The sequence below is a fragment of the Colobus angolensis genome, unplaced genomic scaffold (genome assembly GCF_000951035.1).
Source record: "Colobus angolensis palliatus isolate OR3802 unplaced genomic scaffold, Cang.pa_1.0 Scaffold15, whole genome shotgun sequence".
In the NCBI taxonomy this organism is placed as follows: Eukaryota; Metazoa; Chordata; class Mammalia; order Primates; family Cercopithecidae; genus Colobus; species Colobus angolensis.
The window spans coordinates 16,382,773-16,409,205 of NW_012114599.1; the positions used below are offsets into that span (position 1 = coordinate 16,382,773).

Genomic DNA, 26,433 nt, shown 5'->3' on the forward strand with positions numbered 1-26,433 from the left:
CAGGTATCAGAAATAAAAAGATATAAAGGTAAAATAAGTGTGAATTTTCAGTGGAAAATATAAACATGGGTTTACTAATACTAGTAAATATAGGAAAGCTTGTGGGGCAAGTCAGGTATAGCTAAAAGTGTTGGGATACAGAATCTAGAGAATTTAATTTTTTTAGCCATGGTGTCGAAATGACTCAATGGGCTACCTTGTGAGAGAAATCACTTAATTTCACTTTATTCTTTGTTTTGGCTATAAATGTAACAATAATTGGTATGGCAATGTAGGGAAGAGTAGTGGGAAAAGATCCTGGGTTCAAATCTCAACTTTACCACTCATTAGAGAGCAGCACACTCATTAACTTCTCGGAGCCTCAGTTACTCATGCACAAAATGAATTCAAGAAAAGCTACCTCTGAAGTTGCTGTAAGAATTCAAAGAGATATCAAGATATCTACAGTACTTAGCACACTGAAGCAGCTCAGTTAAAGATGCTGTGATTGTTATTATTAGTACCTGTGTCGTGTTGCCGTGTTTTTATTAGCACCCTGCGTGCACTGTACAGTTTGGAAGATTAAACGTGACAGGACATTGAAAAAATATAAGATCCCCTTCTTCATGATTTTGACTACATTATTAGTGAGGCTTTTTAGGAAGAGGAAAAGCAATGGTGAGACAGGTGCAGTGGCTCATGCCTGTAATCCCAGCACTTCGGGAGGCTGAAGTGGGTGGATCATGAGGTCAGGAGTTCAAGACCAGCCTGGCCAAGATGGTGAAACCCTGTCTCCATGAAAAGACAAAAATTTGCTGGGACCGGCGGCAGGCACCTGTAATCCCAGCTACTCAGGAAGCTGAGGCAGGAGAATCGCTTGAACCTGGGAGGTGGGGGATGCAGTGAGCTGAGATAATGCCACAGCACTCCAACCTGGGTGACAAGTGGGAGACTCTGTCTCACAAAAAAAAAAAAAAAAGCAATGGTGGGCACTGGGTAAAAACAGAGTCAGAAAAGGACAGATAAATATCACCTATGAGACAAAATAAAATACGTCCATAAAAGACGCTATAAAGACAATTTAGAACCCAATACCAAGGTTACAGCATGGAAGGAACAGTAAAGTACAGGTGACCTCAGCATGGAAGCACGCAGAGCGAGGACACGGCTCTGACTCGTGTGAGTTTCAGGTGACACTATGTTGACAAAGCAACACCTTCCTGCACTTGATGTGGACCCAAGACAGGTATTTTAATAGCAAAAATTGACATAGATTATTTACATACAAATCACGTGGCAAAACCACAGACTATCATCTGGAAACATGGCAGAACTGAAGAATTACATAAATAATGACTGGGGAAAAAAGACAGCAAGAAATACCTTGACATGTTTTATTGTCGTCTAGCTGGAATCCATCTGGACAAGTACAGTCATAGGACCCCGCAGTATTAATGCAGTCTCCTCTCTGGCAAACACTCTTGTCCTCCAAGCATTCGTTGATATCTAAAAACCAATTTAAAAAATTTTAAAAACCAAATAAATCACATATCAGAAAATTAGACATTTCTCTTACATGTAAAGGTGCACTATTTTATATCATTTATAATACATAATTTTGATACATGACAACTTTAAAAAATTTTTTTAAATAAAGCATTTTAAAAGGTGTTTTGGCTGGGTGCGGTGGCTCAAGCCTGTAATCCCAGCACTTTGGGAGGCCGAGACGGGTGGATCACGAGGTCAGGAGATCGAGACCATCCTGGTCTACACGGTGAAACCCCGTCTCTACTAAAAAATACAAAAAACTAGCCGGGCGAGATGGCGGGCGCCTGTAGTCCCAGCTACTCGGGAGGCTGAGGCAGGAGAATGGCGTAAACCTGGGAGGCGGAGCTTGCAGTGAGCCGAGATCGCGCCACTGCACTCCAGCCTGGGCGACAGAGCGAGACTCCGTCTCAAAAAATAAAATAAAATAAAATAAAATAAAAGGTGTTTTGCTTTGAACAAAAAATGAAACTTTTTTTTTTTTTTTTTTGATACAGAGTCTTGGCCTGTCACCCATGCTGGAGCGCAGTGGTGCTATCTCGGCTCACTGCAACCTCCACCTCCCGGGTTCAAGTGATTCTCATGCCTCAGCCTCCTCAGTAGCTGGGATTAAAGACGCCCACCACCACGCCTAGCTAATTTTTGTATTTTTAGTAGAGATGGGGTTTCACCATGTTGGCCAGTCTGGTCTTGAACTCCTGACCTCAAGTGATCCGCCCACCTCAGCCTCCCAAAGTGTTGAGATTACAGGTGTAAGCCACCACACCTGGCCAAGAAATGGAACTTTTAAACATCAAATGAAATTAAATGGAAGAGGAAAAGTCAAAATTCTGAAGCAATTAATAATTTATTTGATTATGTTGTTGGTGATGATAAAGACTTAAAATATTTCAAAAATACTTATTAAGTATATCTTGAGCAACACTTGATCTACTTATACAAGCTCCTGTATTATGCATTACAGAAAAAATTTAAAAGTTTTCAGCATGGTCTTTGTTCCCAAAGAGAAATGTCTGTTCAAAGAAACAAACTATACTGTATTATTAACAATAAAATAAACAAATGATATTGTATTAAACACAAAATATTGCATTGTTTTATAAGTCCAAACCAATTTAACACAAGAATTGTCACAAAATGTAATTATCTGACAAAATAATAGCATCAACTTTAGGGGTCATATGCATTTAGACAAAGAGTATCATAAAGTTTAAAATAAAACTTTGGTGTAACAGAAGCATATCTGTAAATTTACTTATAGTAAATTTCACACTAGGGTTGAACATGGGGGAGTCAGAAGAGAAGGGACTTTTGAACGGAAGGAGAACAACAAGATCAAAAACCTAGTTTAAGTCACTTAAGTCAGCAGCTGTAACAAACAGGTTTGAGGTAGCCTGGGTTTTAAATAACGTTTAAAAATGTTAAAAAAAATTCACAGCAAATGCACAACCAACAGTGGTATACGTAACCAATAATGAGCTTTGACTGTGAGAATGAAAGACAATTAATGACCCCCCTTCACCACATGAACGCAGGCAGATCTTTCTCGAGGGCTGCTGATGACCATGTTTACCCCTAGTCAAAGCTCATTATTCCTAATGTACTCCATGAGCCCCTCTTCTGTTGTATCTGTGAGGATTTAAGTTATTAGCAATGAAGAAAGCTAAGGAACAAAACCTTCTTTGTTTTCTCAGAATTTGGCATTTTATGGCATTTCTTGCAAATAATTATAATTGCTGCCAAAATATGAGCGATTCCAGGAAGAAGTGAATATGGAGACTGTTGCCATCTGTCTAATATGCCCCGCTGTCTGGTTCAAGTACGGTGATACCGAATTTCATTTTTCTCCTAGAATCCAATCAACCAATTAACTGGCTTCTGTTCTATTCACAGGGCAAACCAAAGAGAAATAAGAGAGTGCCTTATCACTTCTTTCTATCAAATAAAAACAAGTTATTATAATGACTGTTCACCCAGAATTAAAATGCTTCCAGGTACTGACCCTAAAACATAAAACACAGGTGATGTGAATTTGTCTCAACTAAGGCAGGTTCTCAACTTTTTCTTTAATGCGTTTTTCTAACTTTACTGAAGTATAATGTACATAAAATAAATTCATCTGCTTAAGAGTTAGCTCAATGAGTTTTTTTTTTTTTTTTGAGACAGAGTCTTGCTCTGTCGCCCAGGCTGGAGTGCAATGGCGTCATCTCAGCTCACTGCAAGCTCCGCCTCTCGGGTTCACGCTGTTCTCCTGCCTCAGCCTCCCGAGTAGCTGAGACTACAGGCGCTCGCCACCATACCCGGCTAATGTTTTTGTATTTTTAGTAGAGACGGGGTTTCACTGTGTTAGCCAGGATGGTCTCGATCTCCTGACCTCATGATCTGCCTGCCTCAGCCTCCCAAAGTGCTGGGATTACAGGCTTGGGCCACTGCGCCTGGCCAGCTCATTGAGTTTTGACAAATGTATACACATCCTTGTGACCACCATCCCAATCAAGGAATAGGCATTTCCATCCCCAACACATTCCCTCTCACTCCTTTTGTGCTTGGGGGCTTCTTCCTCTCGGCATAATAGTTTTGAGATTCACCTACGTTGTTGTGTGTATCAATAGTTCTCTGTCTTTATTGCTGGGCAGAATTCCATTGGATGAATGCACCATAATTTGTTTACTCATTCACCTTTTGATGAGCATTTTGGGTTGCTTCCATTTGGGCCATTGTGAATAAGGTTTCTACAAACATTTCTAGAATCATAAGTCTTTGTGTAAACATATGCTTTTACCTTTTTTGAGTAAATACCCAGGAAAAGGATGCATGGGTCATGGAATAGGGTTATATTTAAGTCTTGAACAACTGTTACCTAAAATGGCTGTGGCAATTACATTCCCACAGGAAACGTATGAGAACTCTGATTGTTCCACATTTACTCTGATAGCTCTACAACTATTTTAATGGGTGAAAAGTAGACAATCAGTTTTTTTTTTCTTTTGTTTTGGAGATGGAGTCTCGCTCTGTTGCCAGGCTAGAGTGCAGCGGTGTTTCTCGGCTCACTGCAACCTCCGCCTCCCGGGTTCAAGCAATTCTCCTGCCTCAGCCTCACCCGCCACCACGCCCAACTAATTTTTGTATTTTTGTATTTTTAGTAGAGTAGAGATGGTGTTTCACCATGTTGGCCAGAACGGTCTCGATCCCTTAACCTCATGATCCGTCCGCCTCAGCCTCCCAAAGTGCTGGGATTACAGGCGTGAGCCACCATGCCCGGCTCTGTTCATGCTACTTTAAAGTAATTTGATTCTCTTTTCCAAAATCTAAGACAAAAAATGAATGTGAGGGAAAAGAGCATTAAGTGTTTATAAATAATTATATACATTAGAAAGCTGAACATATGTTAGGGTTAGGTTTAGTTTAATTATTTCTTTTTTTTTGCAAAGCCTTTATCTGTCTTCAAAGCAATAAAAAGGTTGAACATTAAGAGAGCCCAATATGGTACTGTTTCATACCACCACCTGAGGTAGTGTGAAAATATATATTTTTCCTAGAAGTAGAGTAACAGGTTTTAAGGGCAGGAACAGTGAATCACTGTCATCTTTCTACCAAGACTGAGCTTGCTGATGTCACCAACTACTTCCAGCTTGCTAAAAATCCCATGGTTAACTTTTGGTCCTTCTGTTACCTAGCAATAACATTTGACACAATTCATCACTCCCTCCTCCTTGAAACACTTTCTTCTCTTGGATTCTGGGTTTTCTCCTTTGTCACTTGCCACTTTTCCCTCAATCTCCTTTGCTGGTTCTTACCCATTTCCTCACTTCTGAATGTTGGAGGGCCCGGGATTTATCTCTCTTCTAGCTATACTCATTCCCAATCAATTTCATGGCCTAGAACTCACCCCTAAATTCCAAATGCATAGATCCAATTGCCTTTCAGATATCTTCCTTTGAATATTCATCTTGGGCATCGAAAACGGAAAGTGCCCATGTGGTGTCCCTCATGTCTCCACACGGCTGGTTCCTCAGGCATCCGCACCTGCTATTCCTCTGAACTGAATGCTCTACCCATAAATGATTAAATGTTATCATCCCAGGGAGGCCTCTACTTGCCTCTTTATTTAAAATCACCACCCTCCCTCAACACTCCCCATATACCCCACTCTATTTTTTCTGTAAAATGTATTGCCATTTAACAAACTATATATTTTACTTATTTATCATACATAAACATTTTGAGACAGAGTCTCACTCTGTTGCCCAGGCTGGAGTGCAATGGTGTGATCTTGGCTCATTGCAACCTCCGCCTCCTCCTGGGTTCAAGCGATTCTTCTGCCTCAGCCTCCTGAGTAGCTGGGACTACAGGCGTGTGCCACCACGCCCAGCTAATTTTTATTTTTTTATTTTTATTTTTGTTTTTAGTAGAGACGGGGTTTCACCATGTTGGCTAGGATGGTCTCGATCTCCAGACCTCGTGATCTACCCACCTCGGAATTCCCAAAGTGCTGGGATTACTGGCGTGTGCCACGGCGCCCGGCCATTTATTGTATTTTTTTGTTATCTCCCACACTACAATGTAAGCTACACAAGGGAAGGAATTTCTGTTTGGTTTATTGTACTATGCCTAGAACAGTGCCCGGCACAAGTTCCACACTAAATAAGTATTTGAACGAATACATAAGTGAATGTACGAATGACTCTGATTTGGAAAGAAATACCAGAAAGAAATACTATCCCACCTTTCCACCTTTTTAAAATTTTGTCCACAAATAAATGACCAAGAGCAAAGGGCACAGAGGGAAAGGGAAAGACATCGTAAGTAATGAGTCATCTTCTCAGCTTTGTAAGGGACTGAAGGGAGCAACCTTAGTGAGGAAAAGTTAAGGTAGACACGAGATTAAAGACTGTGCTTGGAGGGAACGAGTCACAGACAGAGCCTTTGAAAGCTGAGATGCTCAAGACCCCTGAGAATGAGGACAATTGAGGCACCCTCATTATCACAGAATGAGTGGCTACCAAGCATGCCGGAGTCAGTAGCGCACAGAAGCAGGCACAACACTTGGGATTCTGACGCTACGAGGAGGCCAGCAGGATGACAGGACAATACCGTCAGAAAACAAGGTCTTTGCCAGAGCTATTAGGGGAAAATTACACATGTAGATATAAAAGCCAACAAGAAAGATGACTCTTCCTTGCACAGCTGTGAGAGGCATGTGAACAGTCACAACTTAGTTAATTATGGCTAAATATCACTGGGGAGGGTCAGAAACATTGCTAGCTGGGAATTAGCAGGCTGAAGTGCTAACATAGTTTCAAAGGGAGCTCTAAATTAGTTGGATGGACTCCAGTCCTATTTATAACCCATTATACTAGGGAAACTAGTCCTGACTTTAAAAGAAAAGGGCCTGATTATATATTCTAAAAGAAGCTTTCTTATGGAACATAATCATATCTTACATACATTAATAATGAAGAACAAGTTTGCTAAAATTTTTTGTGTGACTTTTCATGAAATGGATGTTTTTGGAATAAAAACCTTAAACTTCTGTTAAGATGCTTACACATTAAAAGAGGCAAAGCAGAGGAACATGTCCTCCGATGAACATGAGTTACACAAGACTTAATCAGCGGTGCAGTTCCTTCTTGGCTCGGCCAGGAATCAGGACAGAAGAGATGCGGATGGTCAGCTTATGTGTTCAGTGCCCTAGCACAGGGGTCCTCAATCCCTGGGCCATGGACTGGTACGGGTCCGCGGCCTGTTAGGAACTGGGCCGCACTGCAGGAGGTGAGCAGCAAGGAGGGAGCATTACCATCTGAGCTCCACCTCCTGACAGATCAGCAGCTGCATTCGATTCTTACAGGAGGGTGAACCCTCTTGTGAACTGCGCACGTGAGGGATCTAGGTTGCATGCTCCTCATGAGAATCTAACTAATGCCTGACGAGCTGAGGTGGGACGGTTTCATCCTGAAGCCACCCCCTCACCCCATCCAGGAAACTGTCTTCCACGAAACTGGTCCCTGGTGCCAAAAAATTGGGGACCACTGCCCTAGCATATACCTTACCAGTTACTTAGTTCTAGAATAGATTCTTCCATAAACGGCTCCCTCCAACATGACCGACCCTCCCACCTTGGGATGCCACTACCTTGAATCATTATCGTTTACCCACATATTAGAGAGTTCCCAAAACACAACTTTTTCATACGTAGTCATATCTTATATTATCACTTATCTGACCTATTTCTCAACAGGGGTGTGTGTGTGTGTGTATATATATATATTATTTTTTTGAGACAGTCTCGCTCTGTCACACCCAGGCTGGTGCAGTGGTGTTATCTCAGCTCTCTGCAACTTCCGCCTCCCTGGTTCAGGCCACTCTCCTGCCTCAGCCTCCCGAGTAGTTGGGATTATAGGCGCCCATATCATGCCTGGCTAATTTTCTCTTCTTTCTTTCTTTTTTTTTTTGAGACAGAGTCTCACTCTGTCACCAGGCTGGAGTGCAGTGGTGCGATCTCGGTTCACTGCAACCTTCGCCTCCCAGGTTCAAGCAATTCTCTTGCCTCGGCCTCCTGAGTAGCAAGGACTACAGGTGCGTGCCACCAGGCCCAGCTAATATTTGTGTTTTTTTTAGTAGAGATGGGGTTTCAGCATGTTGGCCAGGCTGGTCTTTAAGTCCTGATGTCAGGTGATCCACCCACCTCGGCCTCCCAAAGAGCTGGGATTACAGGCGTGAGCCACCACGTCCGGCCCCAATAGGTATATTGATTACAACTTTTCACTGGTGTTATTAACTCTTTGAGGAACATGATTACCTTAGGATAAAATCTTAGAAGTTGATTTACTGATTCATTACCAGTATACACTTTAAGGCCTTTAAAACACTGCCAAAATCACCTTCCCGAGGGTCGGCTCATTTTACACTCCCAGCAGCAGGAGGATATGGGGACTCAGCCACTTGTGACTGCTTGTGCCAAGTTCTCTGGTCAGGAATGCAGATGCTGTAAACGACAATGGATCTTTCCCAATCAACCGGACTGGTAGTGAAAAAGGATTTGGGGCTGCTGAAACACGTGTCATGAAACCATTCACCAACAGGCTCATCCACTTCTCTCAAAGGTGGGGTTCAGACCCTCCTTCAAAATCTCAGACCCTGCATGGGAGACACAACCCTGCCAACACTCCTATTTCTGGTTTCACAACTGACAGGCTCTAAATGCAGCGAAGCCCCAGGTGGGCTGGGGAAAAGCTTGTTCCTTAGGCGGACAATGAACACAGAGCAAGGTCACAAGGGACAGACTGGTGGTAAAAGTGAAAAAGAAGTCCACTGGGAGAAGATATTCCCCTCTCCATAAGCAGGCCTGGTTCAGGCATCCAACCACTGCAGAGAGCTTCTTAGCCAAACAAGTAGTGGAAGTGGTTGATGACTGCACGATGCTGGACACGTGGGATATCTTTCAGAAATATTTTATGCAAAAAGCCAAAAACTGAATTGACGTTTGGCTCTGAAAAACCTTCCAATTACCCGGAAACTGAAGTTGTATTTACTTATTTGGAACATTTGGAAATTGGTTCTGCATAAATAAGGTGTTACAGTTCAACTATGCACCCAGGATAAACCATCTATAGCTGGTAAAGTTAAACTGATTCTTTTATGCCTTTGGCTGGCACAAGTCTAAAAGACAGCTCCAAGCAGTGCAAAGAAAATCTGGACTCTGCTCCCTTCTTTGAATTATTTGTGTGGCCCCGGGGAAGACACTGTGCAGGGACCTAATGTCTTCACTACGAAATAAAGAGATTGGGCTCAAAGGATCAAGGCTGAAAAGATGCCCAGATTTCCCTCCAATCTGGGCATTTTATGATTCTGAAATCAGGAGCAATTCTTACCTTCACAGTGGTCTCCAAGCCCGGATGCTCTGTAACCCTGGTCACACACACACTGAAAAGAGCCCTCAGTGTTCCTGCACTGCCCATGAGCACAGAGATGACGGTGCTGGCATTCATCAATGTCTATGAGCAAGAGAATACAAAGAAACTGTAGAAGTGGTGCTTCAAAAACATTTTCAATCAGTCTCAATTGGATCAGTGTAAATTCTAGAAAGACAGTGTTGATACAAGTAATGACCATCATATATTGTCCTTTTTGTAATACTATCTCAGGAGACTTTTTGCTTATCGAATATTCAGAGTATACATGAAGACATGGATATTGTTTCTTTATAAAACAATTGGCCTTATACCAATTCTGTGTGTGGATTCTGTTCTTAAACAAGAAATGGTGTTTCCCCTCAAGAACTCTGGACATTTGTGGTTGACACAGGTGAGATCAAAATATCTTCAAGTTCAGGAAGCACATACTTATTGGGAAGTGAAGTATTTCTGTGTGAAATTCAATGAAATATTTATTTAAAAAGTCTAAGGTCAACTCCAGCAAATCCAGAATGTTCACTATCACCTGTAAGAACAGAACATATTTTGCAAACTTTATCTCTAAGGGGAACATTATTTTTACTAAGAAGTCTTCTTTAACGATTTTTCAAAAGGCAAAAATTTTTCAACACTAAATACAAAAAATTAAGGTTATTAACATTCCACAGCATAAAGCAGCCCGAAATAATGACTTTCTAATTGCTGAAATCCAAGCATATAAAACCTTTAAATTAATTTACGTGTTTAAATGGAAATTACCTTCTGCAGTAAAGAATTACACATAGAGCAATAATTTTTCTTCCTAATACTAATGCCTAGCCATTGATAGCTAATGCCATAGGTTTTCAAATTTAATGGTCTTCCATCTTGTTTTATTGACTTTCCTAACTTATGTTTAAGACCCTGGCTTTCTGGCACTATAATGCAATTATCTAGGTAATTTTTAAAAGGTACCCTCATTTGATTGAGGGTACGTTTTTTCAGCTCAGGTGCTTTAAGCTGAAGTTTCAGTAGTTCATGTTACTACACTCTTACCTTCACACTGGTCTTTAGCTGCCGACAGCTGGTACCCCTGCCCACAGGTGCACCTGAAGGAGCCCTCGGTATTTTTGCACTGCCCGTTTATGCATAGATTCCCTTGCTGACATTCATCAATATCTGCAAACACAACAATGGCAATTTTTCTGAAAAAGAGACTACCCAGGAGAATGCAGTGCTCCCTGCAATGCATTCTGGAGTTAGTGTTACAAAAATAATAGTAGTACTTATGTCTGGCACTACACACTTTAGTATGTATCACAACACCTATGCTGTTGTATCAACCTCAGGACACTGAACTATAGAATAGAAGTAACTACAAATAGACAATAAATCAGTAAGCTACTTATAATAATCATACTCCTCACCGTCAATGTCGAAATATTTTAGAGTTGCAAACAGAAGGCAGAACCTGATACAACATAACGACGCTTAGACAATTTGTAGACCTGTTTAGTTTCATGAAAGAAGTCAGAAGTAAAACTCTACTAGGAATTTGAAAAACAAAACCAAAAACATAAGCAGTTACGGAAGGAAACAGATAGTTCTACTTTATCTAGAAGTTGAACTATAAGGCCAAATAGTTGTATAAAGAACTCTGGCTCATTTTCAAAGTAACAAGGAAAGCCAAGAGAAATGGTAGTATTATGATGACTGCTGAATACCAAAGGAGAAAGTGACAAGTGAGGATTTTTAAACATGCTTTGACTGAAGATAAAACCACTAACTGAGAAAGAATATAATTCTTAATAAGTGTCCTAGAAAATGTCATGTATGCGAAGTTACACAAGTGAAGTAAAGGACTGGCTTCATCAATAATTTGAACACGTCTGGTAAGAGTCGAGTTTTCCAGATGTTTTTGTTTGGCCATTATATTGGTCTGACCTAAGCAGATAATGCTGTCTTGCCTTGTCAGTGCAAATACAACCTCAGAATGTTCTGCAGAACGGCTAGCCATCTTGTAAGAGTCTATGATTATTAAAACATGATAGGTACAACCAATCTTCATCACCTACATGACAGGTTTGTTGTGAAGATTACCGAAGGGAATAGATATAAAACACATAAGCCCTCTACTCACAGGGGGAGAAAGGAGCCCTAAACTAAAAGGAGTAATAAAGTAATAAAAAAAAGGGGGGATTTTTAAAAAATCATGTCCTATAGATCAACATATGACTGTTGTTTTCTTCAAATTTTCTTATTTAAAATGCATCTAAAAGTGTTTGTCAGGAAAATTCAATTAACTGTATAGGCCTTTCACTCAAGTATTATTGACAATTACCTGTTTACCCTGAGCAAAGTTTCATTTCTTTTTTTTTTTTTTTGAGAAGGAGTCTCACTCTGTCACCAAGCTGGAGTGAGTGCAGTGGTGCTATCTCGGCTCACTGCAACCTCTGCTTCCCAGATTCAAGCGATTCTCCTGCCTCAGCCTCCTGCCCAGCTCATTTTTGTATTTTTAGTAGAGAGGGAGTTTCACCACTGTTGACCAGGATAGTCTTGATCTCTTGATCTCATGATCCACCTGCCTCATTCTCCCAAAGTGATGGGATTACAGGCATGAGTCACTGTGCCCAGCTAATTTTTGTATTTTTAGTGGAGACAGGGTTTCGCCATGTTGGCCAGGATGGTCTCGATCTCTCGACCTCATGATCTGCCTGCCTCAGTCTCCCAAAGTGTTGGGATTACAGGCATTAGCCACCACGCCTGGCTGCAAAGTTTCATTTCTTAACCTCTAATGGGGCATTAACTTTTTAAATTTATCCAGATATAAGCAAGGTATCAGGTTATCCCTTCCTGAAATAGTTGAAATTGCTATTGAAATATTGAAACAGTTTCCTGAAATAGGGCTCACACAAAGTATTAATGTAATTGGAGTTCAAAAATTTGTTTCTTATTTTCTTTAATATTTCATAGCAATTACTTTACTTGATTAAAAACTTTTGTTTTACCAATTGTGTTATTGGTCTCTTTTACTTGTAAATAATTCCTGTCTGCCAATGTTGCCTGTCCATAGAGAAATTAAACAAGGTAACTTTCATTTTAAAGATTATTTTATACCTTTCAGACACTCTAAGTCTCTTAGCTGTAGGAATGGTTGCCAGCAAAGATCAGCCTACGTCACTATTTTCTTTTAGCACATTCTATAAAATACTTGGGATGTCAATTCACGAACTGAAGACCAACAATAGCTCTTGTAGCTGGCTGGATCTCTCACATAACATCTGACAACATTTTTAGTGCTTTGGACTCTTTTTGACTTTCTCATAGAAGACAACAAATTACGCAGTCCCATGTGAAGATGTCTGCAGCAGAGATAGACCCTCCATTCCAAGGACTGTCAGGGTATGCCAGACATCTTACATAACTGACTCATTTATGTTGCTAAGAATGTCAGGAGTAATTCATGACAAGTAATGACACATACACTTGGAATAACTTGAGGCAACACAGTTATCTTGAACAAGGTGATCTTTGGGTCTTTAAAATGACCAAAGGGAACAAAGATAGATTGATTCTAGGGATAAAAATATTTTTATTTTCTAATGAGGGATAACATTTCTGAGCCAAAAGAAAGCTTTCTAATAAAATATGCATGCCAGACAAATGTCTTCTTTCTTTTGTGCCAAGAATATCACACTCCCCTGACATGTGAATGTACACCTGAAATTATATGATGATCAGAGCCTTTCAACCCTGTGTTCTTCTTCCCAAAAACCCATGACCCCAGTTTAATCATGAGAAAACATCAGACGGATCCAGAGTGGGGAAAAGCTACAGGATTCTGGCCTATACTCTTTAAGACAGATAACATCATGAAAACTAGGGAAAGATTCATTAGGGAGACAAGACAAGTAAATGCAATGTAGTATCCTGGACTGGATCCTGGAACAGAAAGAGGACGTGATTGGAAAAACTTGTGAAATCCAAATAAAGTCTCGAGTTTAGTGACAGGGCCGGGCATGGTGGCTCATGCTTATAATCCCAGCACTTTGGGACGATGAAGTGGGCGGATCACAAGGTCAGGAGACCATCCTGGCTAACATGGTGAAACCCCATCTCTACTAAAAATACAAAAATTAGCCAGGTGTGGTGGCACGTGCCTGTAGTCCCAGTAACCCAGGAGGCTGAAGCAGGAGAATCACCTGAACCCGGGAGGCAGAGGTTGCAGTGAGCTGAGATTGCGCCATTGCATTCCAGCCTGGGCGACACAGCAAGACTCCATCTCAATAAATAAGGCAGTATATCAGATCCTAGCTCTGACATGTAGAAGCTGTGTGAGCTTTCTCATCTGCTAAAAAAAAAAAAGGAGTGGGGGGAACAATAATGCTTCCTCCTAGAGCTGGTATGAGGATTACATGAAATAATACAGGGACAGAGATCAAGTGGGAAGAATGAGTTAATGCATTCCAGGCTGTAATGGCAGTAGAGGGCAAGGTTAAATGCCAAGTGGAAGTAATAGCCCTTTTTCACCTCTAAGCTTTGGCATGTGCTGCTTCCTCTGCCTGCCAACTTTTACTCCCCTTTGTATTCAATACTTCAAGACCAAGTTCAAATAGCAATACCTTTGTGAAGCTTTCCCAGAAGCACACAAGCAGAGTTAGCCACACACTTTTTGGTTTTAACAAAACTTTGTTTATGCCTCTAATTTAGCAAACACCACCACCACCACGTCATGCTCTCCTGCATTAATTCATTCTCTCTACGTGATCTCTGTCCCTATATTACTTCATGCAATCCTCATATCAACTCTAACAGGTACCATTATTGTTCCCTTTTATTTGTAGATGAGAAAAGTAAGGCTTAGTGAAGTAAGATACCATAACTTATCCAAGCTCACACAGCTTCTACGCATCAGGACTAGGATCTGATATACTGCCTTAATAAAAACCTAAATACTAGACTTTAATATATAATATAATCCTGGATATGAGAGAGCCATTAGTTGTCTTGTCTCCCCAACCAATCTTTCCCAGGCTCAGCTGGGATGGCAATGGCCGAGAGCAAGACAGTGGTAATGAGTCATTCATTCAACATGTGCCTACTTTGAGCGTCCCATTAGAAAGTCTGATTCTCTAATTTTAGGGATGACACAATGTCTGGAAACCTGAGATTATTCACCCAAGGTCATACCATGAACCACTGGAAGAGCCACATCAGGTAAGCAGTGAGGAAGAAGATGAATATGAAAGGCAGGATAATCTTGAACAAGTACTTGGGTCCAAATCAGCACAGAATCTTCACAGGGCAGTTGTGACATTGATTTGGATGGTCAGAGAATGCTAGCTGAAGAATGTGACTATGACAACTAAGTTTGGAATATGAAGGAGGAGGACAGATTACAAGAGTTTTTATCAACAAGCAGATGAAAAAAATTAGGCCGATTAGGATGAAAGAAGATAAAATGGCAGGATATGAAAATAAACTAGATATAGCAATCAAAGATGAACCATGACTCCTAAGGCTTGAGATCCTCATTCACTACTGATCCAGTGTATGGGGGAAGAAATAATACCTTTCAGATGCTTCTCATATTTAATTTGGTCTGAGGAGATGCCTGGCTTAAGAAGTCAGTAGGAAACTGTGAATGTGAGCCAAAAGAGAAGGGACCAGGAGAAATGGAGGTGTGCCTACGTTAGACGTTCCACTAGGAGTGGCCAAGATCCACCGCTGCTCTGCTATATTATGGGAGCAAGGCATCAAATTGAGATGCCTGCACGTTCCCTACTGCCAGTAGAAGAGGCCTCAATTCTTACAAGATACCAGGGTGCCTACCATAGTGAGAAATTAATTATCACCCTAGATCCTTCACTTACATCAAGACACTTAAGAAGAACATTTTTACTTATTTTCTCTTTTGCCCTTTGCTAGAACATACTTTTAGATGTAAAAGTAAGCAGAAAAGAAAAAAATCCACAGATTTGACCATATGAAAAAAATTTTTTAAAATCTTAAAAAGAAAAATTAGGAAAGACTTAGAGAAATTACAAGAGTGTACCACCAAAAATGTATATGTAATGTACATACATTTATTATTATCATTGAGACTCTATTTTGAGTCTTGCTCTGTCACTCAGGATGGAGTGCAGTGGCATGATCTCAGCTCACTGCAACCTCTGCTTCTTGGGTTCAAGTGATTCTTGTGCCTCAGTCTCCTGAGTAGCTGGGATTACAGGCGCATGCCACCAGGCCCAGCTAATTTTTGTATTTTTAGTAGAGACAGGGTTCCGCCATGTTGGCCAAGCTGGTCTCGAACTCCTGACTTCAGGTGATCCACCTGCCTTGGGCCTCCCAAAGTGCTAAGCCCGGCCATGTGTACATACATTTAGATATGTATTACATATAAAAAGAGTTCATATACATTGATTCAAAAAATAAAAAGCCTGACAAATGAGAAATGATATTAATGGAAATTTTAAAAAGAAATATAAATGTTAAATAAGTGTATAAAATAAATGTTTAAAAATTAGAAGTGTTCAGAGAATTGCTAAAGGGAATGAGCATATAAAACAAATATTAAACCTTTTTAGAATTAAAATAAATATATATTTGAAACGAGAATGTTCTCCTGTAAAAATAGTAAAAAGACCATGATACAATATATGCATCAAAATATCACTCTGTACCCTATAAATATGTACAATATGGACAATTATTATATGCCAATTATAAAAACAAAAACAAAACCAAATAGTAAAAAAATTCAGAACATTTTTGCTGGGCGTGGTGGCTCACGCGTGTAATCCCAGCACTTTGGGAGGCTGATGCAGGCAGATCACAAGGTCAGGAGTTCGAGACCAGCCTGGACAATATGGTGAAACCTCGTCTCTACTAAAAATACAAAAATCAGCCAGGCATGATGGCAGGAGCCTGTAGTCCCAGCTACTCGGGAGGCTGAGGCAGGAGAATCGCTTGAACCTGGGAGGCGGAGGTTGCAGTGAGCCGAGATTGCATCACTGCACTCCAGCCTGGGTGACAGAGTGAGACTCTGTATAAAAAAAAAACAAAAACAGAACATTGTACCCAATAACCATAATTCCACTTTTATGAATAAAGAAATAATTCTAAAGTTCAGACAAAAGTTTATCTTTAAAAGAGACCTGGCTGGGTGCAGTGGCTCACGCCTGTAATCTCAGCAATTTGGGAGGCCAAGGTGGCCGAGGTCAGGTATTCAAGACCAGCCTACCTAACATGGTGAAACCCCGTCTCTACTAAAAGTACAAAAATTAGCTGGGCATGGTGGGAGGCACCTGTAATCCCAGCTACTCAGGAGGCTGAGACAGGAGAATCGCTAGAACTCAGAAGGCGGAGATTGTAGTGAGTCGAGATCGTGCCACAGCACTCCAGCCTGGGGGAGAGAGCAAGACTGTGTCTCAAAGAAACACCAAAAACAAAGAAACAAACAAATAAACAAAAATTAGTCAGGCGTGGTGGTGGGTGCCTGTAATCCCAGCTACTCAGGAGGCTGAGGCAGGAGAATCACTTGAACTTGGGAGGTGGAGGTTGCAGTGAGCCAAGATCGCGCCACTGCACTCCAGCCTGGGCAACAGAGTGAGACTTTAGCTCAAAAAAAAAAAAAAAAAAAAAGAGAGAGAGAGAGACCTGTACCAGTTTTGCTCACTAATGAGAAGTTGAAAATTGTGATATGGCAATATACTAGAATATTGTACAGCCTCTAAAAATAACATTTGAAAAAAAGTATGAATGGAATGTAAAATGCTTATGGGAGGTATACTATTAAGTGGCAAAAAGCAAGATATAAAATTCTACATAGAACAACATCTTTTTTTTACAATATCCATGAAATATGAATATTCATTAATGAGATTATGTGAGATTCTTACTTTTTCTCTCTCTGTATTTGCTAAATTTTCTCAAATGAGTATATATTGGTTTCTTTAATATCAACTTTATTCAGAAATAATTCACATGCTATACAATTCTGTTTAAAATGTACAATTCAACGGTTTTTAATATATTCACAGAGTTGTGCAACTGTGTGTATTGCTTTTATAATGAGAAAAAAAATTTAGATGAACAGATCTGTGGCTTACAGACACTCTGCAAAAATACATTGTTTCCCTTCAAGTAAATAGATATGCTCTGTATTTAACCACAGCCAGGAGCCACTTTCAGCCAGGCCAACCAATATGTGCTCTGAGTCGCTCGGTCAAAATAAACACAGGTAGCAGGGTTCCTTTTTCTAAGGCTAATTGCGCTAATCTATCTTTAAATGAAGTTTAAATAAAAATGGGAAACTTGATGGCAGTATTTACCTTTACAGTGCTTGTGGTCCGGAGTCCGGGTATAGCCTTTGTGGCACGAACACATGTAGGAGCCTTCAAGGTTGGAACAATCACCATTTGTGCAGACGTTTGGTTCCAGGCACTCGTCCACATCTTGAAGAATGTTGCGTAATGGAAAGAACAAAAAAAGAAGAAAAAGAAAACATGGATAAAGTTAAATTTGGTTAGAAATGGAAACAGTAGACCTTCAGAAGACCAGGCAGATTCTTAAAGATAAACTTTCAAATTAGCCTAAAGGAGAAAAAGCAGCTTCTTGTGAGCTAAATGGATGACGGTTCTATACTTTAACTTACCTTCTGAAAGTAACTCAGAACCAAATATGCTCTATGAGTAAATTCAAGAAGTAAAGATGGCTTGTTGTAGGGGGGAGGAAGGAAGAGAGGGGAGATTTGGCGCAATGTCTCTACAAGAAAGAATTTTCCAAAGAACCAAAGATGGGTTGAGGTCTATTTTGGAAACTGATGAATTCAGTAGGATGGGAGAGTTCACAAAAGCAAAAGATATGACTCATGATCCAGAGAAATCACAGGGAAGTTTTAACAGAAAGGTGAAAAAGAGTCTAATAAAAAGCTCTAAAATGGCAGTGAATTCATATGATAAAAACCAAGTAAGCTAAGGGACAAATACAAGCCTACTGGGCCGTCTGAAGGTAGGGTACAGGCTGAAGAGGTAGATAATAACAGCACCACTTGCTACATGTGGACATTAAAAGCTTTACAAACACCATCTCATTTAACTTGAACAAAATCCATATGGGCCAACCATTTTATGGAGGAAGGAACTGAAGCTTAGAGAAGTTCAGTAACCAGCCCAAGACCACACAGAAAAGGGTGATTCTAAGATTTGAACCCAAGCCTATCCTTTTAACCTGACTGTAAGTTTCTGTCACAGGCAAAGTTAAATCTAGTGATAGAAACAGTTAAAGAAAGAGAGGATGCATGACTTGGGGTTTGTTTTTATTATTTGCTAACACAGCATTTATATTGAAAATCATCTAAAATTGATTTCATTAAAAATATTAAGTTCCTACTATATATAACTATTTTTCAAAAATAAATATGTAAGTTCTGTGCTCCATTTGAATGGGCCTGGGTAGGTCCACTGTATGTCGCAGTGACAGACACTAGGGAGGTATCAACAAGCAAAAACTTAAAGAGGAAAAACTTGAATCACAAAATGCTAAAACTATATATACAACGTCACAATTTAGGCTTAATCTGATAGGGGTCTATAACATAATCAAAGCATGTTAAACATAAGGCAGGCAAATGAGGAGGAAAAGACACGTGACAGCATCCGTTTCACTTTTCAGTGCTCACTACACCACGAAAGCAGTAAAGTTTTCTACCTTCTTAAGGCAGTCACAAGCACACTGACAATACAAACCTAATCTTCAGCAACCCAGAGTCTAGATTGCATGCATTTGCATTGCATTAAGACTGGATTCTTTCTTACAATGGAATGCAGAAATGGAGTTGTACTAACACATGGCAAACGTATCTGTGAGTGTGCACCTGGGTGTGTTCCCTGCGCATATTGAGAAGAGCCAAGGAAATGGCACCGCCTAGGTGCTCTGTGTTGCTTTCACAAAATATCACTAATTATGGTGAACTGACTCTAGTCCACGACAACAAAAATAGCACTTCCAGACTGACTCATTAACCACCCTTTCCTTGGTTGTGGGAATCCACTTCTGTAAACACTGAAGGCAAACAACTTGAAAGAAGCAGCCAAGTATTGGAGCCAAAGTAAATAATGGGAATGAGCCTAGACACCAGGCATAGCAATTCCAGACAGCAACAGGAAAATGTCATGTTTAGTATCTGGTTTTGTTTCAAAAATGTTAGCAAGTTCAGAAATGTATGGATTGCTCTCTTTAATTATTCATGCACCAGGGAAAGTGATTTATAAGGCTGTAGAATGTAACAGCAAAATCAATTTCTAAGACTATACTTTCTCTAGGTAAAGTAAATCAACAGACAGTGCAGATTACCATTTAGGAGACACTTATAAAACTTCTATTTTTCTAGGCTACTCATGATTAATGATGAAGCAGAATGCCTTGAAATATCTAGGGTAGCCTGATGTGTTTATTCTTTCTTTTACTTATTATAGACATAATTGCATGGAACCGGAATTCTGTCAAGCCAATCACCGTAGATAGAACAATTTGAATGGAAAGTACATGACCTTAATGAAACTATGCTCCTGAAAAAACAGCAAGACAGTAAAATATCACTGAAGAATCTCTACAAAGAAGGAAGGTCTCCAGAGAGCAGCCACACATAAAACCAACTGGAGGATGCAAATGGTGTAAAATTAATTCAGCATTGTGTCGTTAGCCCAGATTTCTCTCCTAAACTGCCGAACCATGCATCCAGCTGGTCAGTGTACTGGACATCACCTTGATGTCCTCCAGGTACCTCTGAGTCTTTCTGGCCAAAACTGACCCCTCCCCTGTCTTTTCTTTATGTTATTTTCCATACCAATATCTAGTACCATTATCTACTCAAATGCTCAAGTCAGAAACCTGGGAGTTACACCTTCTAGAGTCCTTACTTTTACTCTCCCTCTTTCCTCTCATTGTTTATTGCCCAGGAATACCAATCTGCCTTTCAAATCTCTCTCAAATCACCTACTTTCATTCTTTCTCACCTGAGTTACTGCCATAGTCTTTTAATTTGTTTCTCTAAGACTTGGCTTCTCTCATCCATTATCCAGCTTGCAGACAGAATAAACCTTTTTCTAAAATACAAATCTGATAAATGGTGTTGGCTCCTCTACTTTAAAAACCTTCAATGGCTTTCAGTGTTCTTCAGTTTAGTCCAGGACACAAACCTGTGGGGCCCTGGGTGTAATGACAGCAGAAGGCTTGGCCCCCACCGTTCTAGCCTCCAACCCTTGGAAGATCTCCCATCAATGCCCTAAGAAGTGCTATGCTTTGAAAATGGTTTGTCCCTGCTAAAACTCATGTTGAGGCTTGGTTGTCAAGGTGGCGGCATAGGGAAGTGGTGCTTTTAAGGGGTGATTAGTTCATTAAGATAGATGAATGTCTTTCTCCCAAGACCGGGTTAGTTCTCATGGGAATGAAATCGTTCCCAAGAGAGTGTGGATTGTTATAAAGTGAGGTTGCCTCTGTGTTTTGCTCTCTTTGCATGCGCTTGCTTCACCTCCCACTTTTTGAGCATATTAAGATGCAGTATAAGGTCCTCACCAGAAGTGGCCAACTGATCTTGAATTTGCCAGTCTCCAGAACCATGGGCTAAACAAATAAATCTCTCTTCTTCATAAATGACCTAGTCTCAAGGTGTTCTGTTATAGCAACACAAAATGGGTTATGAAGGAAGCGGGTGGTCCTTACCCATCCCGCCACCCACCCCATGGTTGCCTTATCCCCGCAGCAGAGGGAGGTGATTATGCCTCTGGTTTTCATGGTGGAGCTCAAAATTTGTCTTACTCTAAGATACGGTCTTAGAGAATATTCATATTACCCAAATTCTTCCAGCGCATATACTTGAGTTCAACAGGCCTTTGTGCTTTATCTGTTAGGAAACATCATAAAAAACAGTGTTCATAGAAAAATTGGTTCTAGCCAGGTGTGGTGGCTCTTGCCTGTAATCCTAGAAACTCAGGAGGCTGAGGTGGGAGGACTGCCTGAGGACAAGAGTTTGAGACCAGTCTGGCCACTACAGCAAGCCCCTGTCTCCACACCCAAATTTTTTTTTTTTTTTTCTGAGGTGGAGTCTCGCTATGTCGCCCAGGCCGGAGTGCAGTGGTACCATCTCGGCTCGCTGCAAGCTCCACCTCCCGTGTGCACGCCATTCTCCTGCCTCAGCCTCCTGAGTAGCTAGGACTACAGGTGCCCGCTACCACACCCGGCTAATTTTTTGTATTTTTACGAGAGAGGGGGTTTCACCGTGTTAGCCGGATGGTCTCGATCTCCTGACCTTGTGATCTGCCCGCCTCGGCCTCCCAAAGTGCTGGGATTACAGGCGTGAGCCACCGCGCCCGGCCTCCAGCTTCTTTTCTTTCTGGGGGGAAATGATAACATTACTCTCTCCGCATCCTCTGGTAACTGTCAATTCTCCACAATTTCACAGAGATGACTCCCAGCTGGCCAGTAATCCCACCTGGCTCATCGTCTCATTGCCTTGGGGTGTAATTCATCTAGGTGAAGAAACTTTTAAAAATTTCGCTTCCTCATATCCTGGGAACATACCAGACTGTCTCAAGCCCCTCCCTGGTGGGCATAACACACCATGTACAGAGGGTATTCAGATGTCACCCAGTCATGTTCTCTTCAGCCTTTGCTCACTTACATTTCATGTAGCAGCTGTTTGGGGTTGGCTAGAATTTGCCCCAGAGCAATAATTTACCTGTATTACTTTCTGTACTTTCAAAGAGATGAATATGTCAACATAGCCAATTATTTCTCTAAGGCTATCCAAACTCAGTTTGTTCCTTAATCACCAACGCAGGCTTCAGAGAGTGAGAACCACTTGAGACAGGGATAAAGCATCTTACTCTAGCACTATAGCTACATGAAAACACAGGATTACCCCCTACCCTAAATGTGTCCATTACTCCAGCGATTCCTCAACTATTCTTCACACATAATCTTTTATACTAAAGAAGATGGGAGAACATATTTGGCAGAAAAGCAAGCATGGCAAAATGAGAGACAGATGTTGGTCCGGTCAGTGTGAATGAAACCACCTCAACTGCACTTGAGGTATACGAGATCCTCAGAATCTCACACCCCCCTGTCAATTTTGATGAAGTTAAAATATGTGGTAGTAGCAGCAGAGCTGCTGACAAACATTTGTTACATAATCCTCAAAGAATCATCACTGCTTTTCAGAACTGGAGAAGAACCAATGAATGCTGTGTACATCCTACATAAAGAGCCAAGGATGATCTCAGAAAACTCCAATCACTAATCCCACCATATTATTGGCTCCCTACCTCACCTTTCCAAAGGAACATTTTATCTTTCAGCAGAACTCAACTGCGGCTACGTATGGTGCAGACTTGCCATCTCAAACTCTAGAATCCTCGAGCCATTGTTATTGCTGCTTGCAAGGGATGATTCCAGCCCATGTGGCTTTCTCCTTTCTATGCTCTTTTATTTTCCTTATTGTCTTTGTTATATTGTTTTGTTCTTTAGTTTTCTTATGTGTACACGAAGGGTACATGAGACATTGTACAGAACAAAACACTGGATTTAGAGATAAAAGATCGAGGATCACATCCTGGTTCTGATATTTATTACCTATAACCTTTAGTAAGCCCATTCACTTGTTTGGGCTTACTTCCAGTTTCACACTTGTACTACAGAGATGACTACCGTGAGGATCAAATGATGCCATCATGTCAAAACCTTAAAAAATATATAATGAGAAGGATTTTGTTACAATAATTAATGTTCCCACAAACCATGCCCCCTGGTTTCAAAAGTTTGTTTTTTGTTGTTATTTTTATAATTGCAAATCTTCTCTGGCATATAGATATGTAGACAACAGCTCAATAAATAGCTCAGTGATTGATCAGAAGCATGCTTTAGCATATAATAATTTAGGGATAAGGCTAATGTTTGCACATGAAATATGAAAAAGGTACATGCTGTACTCAGTTGCAATCTTCTATAAAACAAATAACTGCTGTATCAAGTCTTCAATTTCAGCTTAGTCTATGAATATTCATATAAGCCATGAAAGTTAACACTGAATCTTCAAATCTGAAAATAAATCCTAGTGTGAAAAGAACTTCTAGAACAATGAGTTCTCCATGTTTTCTGTCCAAGTTTATTCTTCAAGTTCTCTGTGCCAGGTCTTGGTTAAGGCTGTTGTAGTTAATCAGTTGCCAAGCAGATTGAATTATACTAAATTCTTCAAATAACCAAGACCCACATTCAGAGAGCTTAAATGGGAGTCAGAAAGTCATTCTCAACTTAATCAGAGATTAAAAAAGAAAGATTACACTGGCAAAATCTTAGAAATTTGTGTTACCAGGTCACAAGATCTATCACAAACTGAACTACAAATAATAAACCCCCAAAAGCCTAGCTGCATATATTCAATAGGTGGCATATTCTGCCTTGTGAAGGTGAGCAGAGACAATAAAGTACAGGAATGGAAACAGCAGCATTATTATAGATGCCTAAACATTTGTTACAAATCACTAATGACCCTACAGAGAAGTATCATGGCTCCCAAGAAGTATATTCCAGCTAAGTAAGAACACTAAGAAGTTGGAAGGAGTCAACAGACATATGACCCTGAACGTGCCCGATCTAGTCTGACCTTGGAAGCTAGGCAGGGTGGGTCCAGTTAGTATTTGGATGGGAGATATCAAACAGAAACCGCAAAATTATTTACATTCATAAGAGAATGCTCCAAAAGGCCAGGAGCGGTGGCTCACACCTGTAATCCCAGCACTTTGGGAGGCCAAGGCAGGTGGATCATGAGGTCAGGAGTTCAAGAACAGCCTGACCAACATGATGAAACCCCGTCTCTACTAAAAATACAAAAATTAGCTAGGCGTGATGGCACATGCCTGTAATTCCAGCTACTCAGGAGGCTGAGGCAGGAGAATCACTTGAACCCGGGAAGCGGAGGCTGCAGTGAGCTGAGATCATGCCATTGCACTCCAGCCTGGGCGACAGAGGGAGACTCTGTCTCAAGAAAAAAAAAAAAAAAAAAAAAGAGAGAGAGAATGCTCCAATGATATAGGAAGAATTAAAAAACTACATGACATGAGCTCCAAAACGCCAAAGAGAATATAGTTATATAGAAGAATGTGACCCGGACACGTTGGCTTATGCCTGTAATCCGAGCACTTTGGGAGGCTGAGGTGGGTGGATCTCCTGAGGTCAGGAGTTCGAGGCTAGCCTGACCAACATGGTGAAACCCCATCTCTACTAAAAATACAAAAATTAGCCAAGCATGATGGCAGGCACCTGTAATCCCAGCTACTTGGGAGGTTGAGGCAGGAGAATCGCTTGAACCCTGGAGGCGGAGGTTGCAGTGAGCTGAGATCACGCCATTGCACTCCAGCCTGGGTGACAAGAAAAAGACTCCATTTCAAAAAAAAAAAAAAAAAGAATGTGATAATTTACTTTACCAAGTATCAGTTATTACTGTACCTCTTATGTTTGAGAGCAGTACAGAGGAGAGTAATAGTTGGGGGAAGAAGGGTTGCAGCATGGACGGGGTCCCACTATGTGTCTGTCAGATGCCTACTAAGTGCTTCATATTGCTTATTTCATTCTGGCAATAAACCTTAAAAAGTAAGTATTTCAACCCCATTTTACAGATAATAAAACTAAGCTTCAGAGAGGTCATGCAGCCCAAACTCTGTCTAAATTCAGGGAACTAAGATCTCTACATTAGCAATATCAAATGTATCTTTAAATAATTAAATATTAGAGAGTTTCCTTGGGGGATGGCTCTCATCGGGTTTGAAACAGGCCAGCTCTCCACAAGTCAAGAAGAACCTGTAAATTGAGTACCTGACAGGCTGGCTTCCCTTAAGAAAGGACCTGGCTGAAACAGCCATTTGGACCTGGCCAGAACCCAGAGTGACGAAATAGTCATTAAAGGTGGGGATCGCGTGGGCAGCAACTCCAGGCTGAATGTCAGGTCCAAGGAATACAGTGCTGAAGGACGAAAGTGACTCTCAAGAGAAGAATGAAATCCACGACTTGAAAGAAGAAGCTACATTAACAGAAGAGCCAACAAGAGTTGCCAAAAAGCATTAGGGATGATGTGTGTTAGGTAGAGTCTGAAATGATAGATATTTGAAGGGGATAATAAACTATTGAGGATGAGGGATTGTATGACCTGAGCTAAACACTAGGGAAAAAATGTAGTCCCTCAGACAACACCTGCTAACATTTTGCCTATTTCTGCCCAAAACAATTTCTGCTCTAATTTATAAATCAAGAGAAGCATCAATCAGTAAGATCCAGCTTACATGGCATGAATACAAAGAGGCCATTAATGGTTTCACCAAGTTCATCATTTAGTCTGTGAAAGAAGCAGAAAGTCTAACTGGTATAAAATCCCTGCAGAATATAGGGGTTGAATAGTAATGCTTAATGAAGTCATTCAATAGAAAGAGAGGCAAATCAACATGAAGATAGATGAGTTTAGAAAAAAACTATAAGCATAATGCCAAATTTAAGAAATGTTATATAAAACATTGTACATGTTTGATTATAACAATGTAAAAACATGTACTCAGTGAGAGGAGAGTTGTAGAAAAAATGATACTAAGATTTACGGAACACACCGCAGCCCTGTGAGATAGATGTCATCTCTACAGATGGCAACTAACAAATGCCAAATGTAGGATTTTTCACCAAAATGGTGTGATTACAGGAAATTTTTAAAGAGTTTTTAATGTTATCACAGAGAATTGTCATTAAAAATTGGGGCAAAAAATTTCACCAATATATAATAAAATATCGGAACTAAGAGGATATAATCACAGGTAACGGTTAGAGACAAAACAAATGACTAGCCAGGAACAGCATGTTAATAACTTAGTATTTGACTATCCTGACCACCATGGGATCTCTAAAGACTCCGAATCTTTTTCTCTACTTTCCTTCACGTCATACATCACATCTGACATCCCCTATATTGTACTTG

At 40.5% G+C, this 26,433-nt stretch overlaps 1 protein-coding gene across 1 annotated transcript in view; it reads right to left on the reverse strand.

The window, feature by feature from the left end:
• The window catches only part of LTBP1 (latent transforming growth factor beta binding protein 1), a 282,394-nt gene that overhangs the window by 99,683 nt on the left and 156,278 nt on the right, over positions 1-26,433 (reverse strand). The window contains 4 exon segments of the mRNA XM_011935989.1: positions 1,363-1,485; positions 9,396-9,518; positions 10,473-10,595; positions 17,750-17,872. Coding sequence (XP_011791379.1) covers positions 1,363-1,485; positions 9,396-9,518; positions 10,473-10,595; positions 17,750-17,872 — 492 coding nt within the window.